At 36.8% G+C, this 8,331-nt stretch overlaps 2 protein-coding genes across 2 annotated transcripts; one reads left to right on the top strand and one right to left on the bottom strand.

Moving 5' to 3' along the window:
• Nucleotides 1–812: 812 nt before the first annotated feature.
• Nucleotides 813–4,927, bottom strand: RO3G_07353 (uncharacterized protein; the record flags this gene model as incomplete). Its single annotated transcript, XM_067661943.1, has 4 exons — nucleotides 813–914; nucleotides 975–1,123; nucleotides 1,180–4,555; nucleotides 4,610–4,927. 4 exons carry the CDS (start codon nucleotides 4,925–4,927, stop codon nucleotides 813–815), a joined length of 3,945 nt encoding a protein of 1,314 aa, XP_067518044.1.
• Nucleotides 4,928–6,087: 1,160 nt separating this feature from the next.
• Nucleotides 6,088–8,263, top strand: RO3G_07354 (RNA polymerase I; the record flags this gene model as incomplete). The annotated part of the gene is made up of 5 exons (XM_067661944.1): nucleotides 6,088–6,280; nucleotides 6,331–6,401; nucleotides 6,461–6,706; nucleotides 6,762–7,148; nucleotides 7,205–8,263. 5 exons carry the CDS (start codon nucleotides 6,088–6,090, stop codon nucleotides 8,261–8,263), a joined length of 1,956 nt encoding a protein of 651 aa, XP_067518045.1.
• Between the last annotated feature and the right edge of the window lie 68 nt (nucleotides 8,264–8,331).

The following is an 8,331-nucleotide window of genomic DNA, read 5'->3' on the forward strand; positions in this document are numbered from 1 at the left end:
ACCGATTATGCTCATCTTTGGACTTCTTTAATTCGGGGAGATGAAGATGGCATACGCACATACTCACTTCGAGTCGGCTGCAAACCTGAATATCATCGACTATTTGCGTCTCTTTTAACTGGACGAGAGTGGTCTACAATTCAGTCGGCTAGTCTTTCCTCTGATAGATCTTCAACTGAAATCAATCGTGTCTCGGGTCGCGCAATGAATTTCTTGAGTCGAATATACTGTATATTGGAAGCTCTACCTCGCGTAGTTATTTTACTTCTCAAGACAAGCGATTTATTGAGAAGTCTAGACGAAACATTGAGGAAGTCTCAAGATAAGTACATGACTTATGCTCTGATGGGAAGATATTGCGCAGAAACTGTCTGGGTTGACGAAAAGTCTAATATTCTGCAACGCCTTCAAGGATCCCATACTTTGTCTGGTGCATGGAACTTGACAAGAAACCTTATAGCTGCTTGGTGGGACTATGAATTACTTGAAATTAGCCTATGGTTGTATCAATTTCGATCTACAATACGGGAAAAATGGCTCTTGGTGTGGAAGCAGAGCATATAGCTCAGAAAATGCCAAAGCAATTATAGATTTTTTTAATACACATTTAGGCGCAATATATAGTGTATATATTTTTTTAAACTAAGGCAATGTACATACAGTAGATTTACAAAAATAAGAATAAAAACATTTACAAAGACAACCCTCATTTTTATTACAAATATATTAATGTCCATAACGAAAGCATTTGATAAAAATTTATATAAAAAAGATTCAGGTATTTAAAACTCTTATTTATTTAAATACAATGTTTACAATATTTGCAATTTCCAATCAATTTTAGCCATCACGGGCTTCTCTACAGGCTTCAAAGGCTCTTTCTTTGATTCTTCATATTCTTCTGGTGAGGCATACTACAAAGAAGAAACACGTAAATTTTAATTAAAAAAAAATGCTGTAAATTTTCAACTTACCAAACTAATAGCAAGTTGTAGCGGAATAAAGATGGAATCTACTGATGTTTTAAGTTCGTTCAAGAACTTTTCAAATTTCTCTTGAATAGATCTAGCTTCTTCGACATAGCCAAATGGTACAAGAGCACGAATCAAATTACCAATATCGGCTATAATTCAGCACATTAATACACGGAAATTACAATAAAAAGAGTTATATTCTTACTTTGCATTGTGCTCGCTTTTTCATAAAGTTTCTTTAAAGAACCAATGAGGTATTCTTCCTCAAATACAGTTCCTTTCTTACCACGCGCTCTCTTTCTTTCTTCTTTTCTTCTAAGCTTTGAAGTTTTTCTAGAGCGTGCTGAACCTTGTGAAGTGACAGAAGAAACCCTAGATGAAGCATTTGTGTATCTTGTGAATTGACTGTACATAGATGTGGTGTCTGAAAACATATCGATATTATCTAGGGACTCGTCGTTGGCCATAGGGTTTTCTATCTTTTGCTCAGCTTTCTTTGTACGTAGTTCATTTAGACGAGCCGTTTGTTTATGGAATTGGGTTGCCATCTCATCAATATCCTCGTCTGTTTGTGTAAGACCCTCAACAAGCCCAGATTTCACATGTGTCTCAACTAGATCTTGTCTATCAAAGGCGTAAGACACACGCTCAGCCTCTTTCCAGAAGCTACCCTTCAGGAGACAATCAACGGTTTCTTCAATATCCATTGCATAGTCTTTAGCAACAGAAGCAGCCTCTTGATATCTACGCTTCTCTTTCAGGTATTCTATCATGTCATAAGCCAAAGCATGAATCTCTTCGTTTGTATACTTTAATTGTTTAGCAATAGAGAAAGTTTCTCTCCAGCAGCCTGCCATACGATAAGACTCAATGGCTTGAACATGGTTACCGGCCATTGTATAGACAATTCCGGCGTCTTCAAAGCTATTTCTAAAGACTAAATGAGCACCATAAGCATTGAGAATTTCGATCTTTTGGTTTGGTCTATTGGCATATTCTTCGATAGCTGTGAGATACAGATCATGAGTCTTCATATATTGCAATAATTCCTCAAAATGTTCATCGCCAGCTTGACTTAGGTTTCTAAGGGCTTTTTCATAACGCTTCAGATGGTCATCAATCTTGTATCGTTGATAGTATTTCTCAAAGTTTTTGAGTTCTTGTAAAAACGGAAGATATTCTTTTGGATCCATTTGCGCTTGTTGTGCCACCATGAGAACAAGAGGGAAATTATACATACCCAAGGCAACTTTATACAGAAGATCTGCCTTGCATAAGAAAATAGTGTATTTCAATGCCTCTTCTGCCGCTGGTAAGTCACGTTCACGAATTTCAGACAAAAGCACCAAGGCAGACTCGATATCTGGTGGTGAGCTTCTCACATAGGTTGAAATAATAGATTGCATATATTGCTCACGTCCAAGTCCAATAAGAATGTTTCGAATAGCCTCGCAGATTGTATTTACCTTGTTCTCCACACCTTTAGCAGCTGTTACTTCATCAGCAGTTTGACCACCGCGTCTGTACATGGTTACTAAAGTGTCTTCATTTCTCAGATTAGACAAGAACAAATTGAGGTAGTCAACATCAGCTACTTGCTTAACAAATTTATCAATATTTTCCATAAAGCGTTCGGGTCCATCATCATATAGAATATTTAAGTCGATTCTATTCTTCCTGCAAGCAATAAATGCAGAACGATAATTAAGCGCCTTTAGGTCCTCCCTGATAGTAGCAAGCACAAATGCTCTGGGACTAATAGTTTCTAAATTACCACGGGGCATCTGAAGAATAAGGCTTGGTTTTTGCTGAGTAGCAATAACAATTTTGGAACCACGTTCAAGTCGTCGAGAGGTTTCATCATAGGCATCCGCAGATGAGTCAGATAACTTAAGATCCTCCAAAGCAGCATTTTCAAAGGATAAAAATCTGGCAGTATTACTAGTTGTAGAAAATACGAGCCATATTCCGCGTACAAAGAAAGATGTGGCTTCAGATGAAATGAGATTGTTACCAGCATACAATTTGCTGCGTTCTGTTAATCCGATGATAACTCGTTCGGTCTCTCCTTCTGCAAGTCCTATTCTACCAGAAGCAATCCAAGGACAGAAGTCAGGGAAGCCTTGAACCTTTAGTGTAGTAGGCTTCTCTTCATCAAGTCCAGAAATTTCATGAACGGAACCCTCAATGTCTTCAAAGAATAAATCTTTGTAAGTTGCATTAAAGTATATGCGACCAATTGGAAGGCTAACTGGAATGGCAGTAACACTTAAATTGCTTTCTTCTCCGATAGCAAAGTTTACTACACAAAGCATATCACTGTTGAGATCGTTATCATATTGACAATATACAAGTTTGTTCTCATCAATCCATCGTAATTGACGAATTAAATTGAGAGCAAAGGATCTGTTTGAATTGGAGACAGCAGGTAAATTGAATTCGCCTAAAACAGATATCTCACCGTGTCCCTTTGCTGGAAGTTCAATAAGTTGTATCTTACTATTGGTGATAACAGCAACTTTCAGTCCTTCATCATCGTAGCCAAATGTAACATGCTGGATATCACCTTTAGCAGTAAATGTAAGGGATGACATTGGTGGTGGGACATTTTGATAAACAAATGGTGTCAATAAGAGAGTAGCCCCATCAGTAACAGCAGTATATCCAGAGTTAGAATGATTGATTGAAGTACTGGTAAAAACTTCTAATGTATAATTCAAGCAATGATATTCCCCAGTACTACTAAACAAATGACCAATCATGGCATTCTCTACATCCCAAGCAAATCCAGTAACATCTCTGCCTTCCGAGAGTACAATATGTTGTTTCATGTACCAATGATAGTTTTTGGTAGTCCATAACTGAACTGATTTCTGAAATTTACCATCAATTTCCGATTCAATCCAGATAGCTAAAATGGTAGAGTCTGCATTCCATAAAACTTCCAAAACCTTTTGCTTTTTATCTTCAGTTTCTCTTAATGTAAATTCACCATGTCTTAGACCGTTTCTTTCAAAAAATACAACATCATGTCTGTGTGGTAATTGTTGTGTAGATACAATCAAATTTCCAGATGGTCTCCAATCTAACGCCTGTTCCAATTTATCTACTGGTTCACTGGTGTTTTGCAAAATACCCTCACGGTTATACACACGTATCACACGAGCGTTTTTGGTGGGATCAATATCAGAAACTGTAAAGAAACTACCATCTCCTCTCCAAGCTACGCGTGGTTTCATATCATCATCCTCTGATACAGTGAACTTGCTTGCATCTACCTTTTGTTGTGCTGCTGCTTTTCCTGCAGATCCATGGAATTGTGTTTCTTTTTTACCCCATCCAACACTGTGATGAACTCCTTCTCCTTGATCTTCCACATGAAGTTCAAACTCTGTAATGGCATCAAAATCCTGAGTCATCTCGAGTACCCTTTTCTCTCCTGCAAAGAATACGTTAAAGTCAATCAAAATAACAGTATAACCGCTTCGTTTTTGTTTACCCGTAACAAGCACTACTAAATCCTGATCAGGACTCCAGCATAAGGCATGTATTCCAGAATCAACAGATCCTACAACTTCCATCTATGTCAACCAATGTATTAATACGCTAAAAGTTTGTACTATCTAAAGACTTACAGCCTCATCTCCATTTTCAAATCGCTCTTTGTTAAAAAGCATTATATCACCATTATAAGTAGCAAGACAAGCAGCCTGAAGGTCAGTCAAATAGGTAAAATTGGCAATACCTTCAGCAGAACATTTGCCAATCTGAACAAAAGCATTTGGATCACCGGGAACCGAATTGTTTGCAGAAACTATAATTTGCGAATCTTGATCTTTGAAAGCAATGTAGACTGTATTTGACTCGGGATCGGTAGCAATAAATGAGCGACCATTTATTTCCTTGTCTGTAACCTCAAAAGATTTATGTCCCAAAAGTTCCAAACTTCGCATTGTTTATGAGTTTAAGCTATTAACCTTTCAAAATTTTTTCTTGAAGTGTCAATACTTAAGCAGTCACTTACTATTTTAGGTAAGTATCTTATTGCATTAAATATGTGCCCTTTATCAAACTCTGCAAGTTCAATTGTGACGAGAAGAGATTGGTGCTATAACTTGATTATTAATAATATAATGCTGTAAATACATCTGAAAAAAGTGAAAGGATCGTATGAGTATAGGCATTGATGTTTTATAGGAGATCATGACAGCTTCAATAACAAAAAAGCTCATTTTTGCTTGACAAACATGCAACGTCATTGATTCTACTCTCAAAACGACACTTGTTATAAAGTTTATATGTTATAATCAGCTTTTATATGCATATTTGTTGAAAGCGTCAAAAATACTTTTTCGCTTAAAATGTAAGTTCAAAACAGTCATTAAAGTATTGTGTGAGATTATTAGACTCATTTTGCAGGATTTTCGGTATAAGTAACTTGCTATCATTTCATATTTGTTTTATTTTATTATATTTTTTTGTAAATCTGTTTTATGTTTGTTGCAACGGTAATTATGAAACTATTAGAAAGCAAGTTTTTTATTGGATGAGCGTGGCTTGAAAGATGGTGACGTAAGTTTTTTTTTTTTTTTTTTCCAATAAACTAAATTTTCTTTCATTTGCTGCGACGTATCCTTTTGTTCGAATTCAATTTTTTTTTGTATTCTTTTTTGTGTGTATCGAACAATAAGAATCCCTATAACAATCAACTTAATTATAAAACAGCATAAACAGCATCCAATTGTACCTTATACGGCTTCTGTTGTCTGTTTCTATTTACGATCTCACTTTTTTTAATTGCATTTAATTCAAAACTCACTTAATTAAAAAAGAGGAAAATTATAAAACAACAAAAAAAAGAAATTCATATATTACATTATACTTCAACTTCTGCTACATTCTTTACAACATACAAAAAAATCTTACAAAAAAACCTTCAACTAAATAAACAAAAATGAGTGGACATCCTTTTGCTTTCTCATCTGTACCACTCCGACGTGTTGATGCTATCCAATTTGGTATTCTTTCTCCAGAAGAAATTGTAACGTGTCGAAAAAACAGATGTTAAAATGGAATCTAACTGTGTCTTTCTTTTTTCTTTTAACAGAAAGCAATGTCTGTGTCCAAAATCGAGTTTCCTGAACTATATGAAGAAGGTACTCAGAAGCCCAGAGTTGGTGGCTTGTTGGACCCTCGAATGGGTACTATCGACCGTAACTATAAATGTCAAACCTGTGGTGAAGGAATGGCAGAATGTCCAGGACACTTTGGCCACATTGATTTGGCCAAGCCAGTTTTTCATATTGGTAATAGCAATAATTGGTAGAATTATGCTCAACTGAACATTTGTAATTAGGGTTTTTAACTAAAATCAAGAAAATATTGGAATGTGTTTGTTTCCACTGCTCCAAACTTAAAGTTGATCAAGTGAGTATTATTGTCATATTGTGCTTCACCTCTTTTTTCCTAATGATTACAAACTTTAGTCAAACCCTCGATTTGAAAGAGCTAGAAGAATCAGCGATCGAAAAGTGAGACTTCGTGCTGTATGGGATATAGCAAAAACCAAAATGACTTGTGAAGGTGGCGACGAAGAAGATGGTTTAGAAGAAAAAGAAGAGTTTAATAGCGGTAAACGCAAAAGCAACCACGGAGGCTGTGGTTATAAACAGCCCCTTATTCGTAAAGATGGTTTAAAGCTTTATGCGCAGTTCCGCTCAAGTCCAGGAGATGTAAGTAGTGTCATTTGATCTACTGATTTGATATTTAATAATGTATTATTGTCAGGACTCTGGAAATGAAGGCAAACAGCAACTGACCGCAGCAAAAGTTTTGCAAATATTAAAGAACATCCCCGATCAAGACATTCGAGATATGGGCTTATCTGAAGAATATGCCAGACCTGAATGGATGATGATTACTGTCTTACCTGTGCCTCCTCCACAAGTTCGTCCTTCTATCCAAATGGATGGTACTAGTAAGGGTGAAGATGATTTGACCCACAAATTATCCGATATATTGAAGGCAAATGCCAATGTCAAGCGTTGTGAATCAGAAGGTGCACCAGTTCATGTTGTAAATGAATTTGAGCAGCTTTTGCAGTTCCACATTGCTACGTACATGGATAATGATATTGCTGGTCAACCGCAAGCATTACAAAAATCAGGAAGACCTGTAAGATCCGAAATTGAAAAACTGTGATTTTTCATATTTACTTATTATGATTATAGCTTAAATCTATTCGTGCTCGTCTTAAGGGTAAAGAAGGTCGTCTTCGTGGTAACCTCATGGGTAAGCGTGTAGACTTCTCTGCTCGTACTGTTATCACTGGCGATCCAAATCTTGCACTTGATCAAGTTGGTGTACCTCGTAGTATCGCCCGTAATTTGACGTATCCTGAAATTGTTACTCCATATAACATTGATAAACTGCAGCAATTGGTCCGCAATGGCCCTTTGGAACATCCAGGTGCTAAATACGTCATTCGTGATAATGGAGAGCGTATCGATCTCCGTTACCGTAAAAGAGCTGGTGAAATACCACTTCAATATGGTTATCGGGTTGAAAGACATATTAATGATGATGATGTTGTTATCTTCAACCGTCAACCTTCACTTCACAAAATGTCAATGATGGGTCATCGTGTCAAGGTTATGCCATATTCTACTTTCCGTTTAAATCTATCGGTTACATCCCCTTATAATGCTGATTTTGATGGTGATGAAATGAATCTTCACGTTCCCCAATCTCTAGAGACACGAGCTGAAGTCACAGAGATTTGTATGGTCCCCAAACAGATTGTGTCTCCTCAATCAAACAAACCTGTTATGGGTATTGTGCAAGACACACTCTGTGGTATCCGTAAATTCACATTAAGAGATTGCTTTTTATCTAAAGATCTGGTGATGAATATTGTGATGTGGGTGCCTTCTTGGGATGGATATATACCCCCGCCTGCCATTCTTAAACCTAAGCCATTATGGAGCGGTAAGCAAATTCTTTCTATGGTCATTCCTAAAGGTATCAATTGTCAAACTTTCCATTCTACACATCCTGATGGTGAAACTACTTTAATCTCTCCTGGAGACACTCGTGTCATCATTGAAAACGGTGAATTGATCTGTGGTATTGTATGTAAGAAAACGGTTGGTACTGCAAATGGTGGTCTTATTCATACAATCATGAATGAGCTTGGGCCCAGAGTCAGCAAAAGACTTCCTGAGCGGTACTCAGCGTGTTGTAAATCTACTTGGTTACTTCAAAACGGTTTCAGTATTTGGTATCGGTGACACAAATTGCTGATAAAGGTCTCTATGGGAAACTATTACAAAATATTATTTCCTCAGGCTAAACAACG

The sequence above is a fragment of the Rhizopus delemar genome, genomic scaffold (genome assembly GCF_000149305.1).
Source record: "Rhizopus delemar RA 99-880 supercont3.5 genomic scaffold, whole genome shotgun sequence".
Lineage (NCBI taxonomy): Eukaryota > Fungi > Mucoromycota > Mucoromycetes > Mucorales > Rhizopodaceae > Rhizopus > Rhizopus delemar.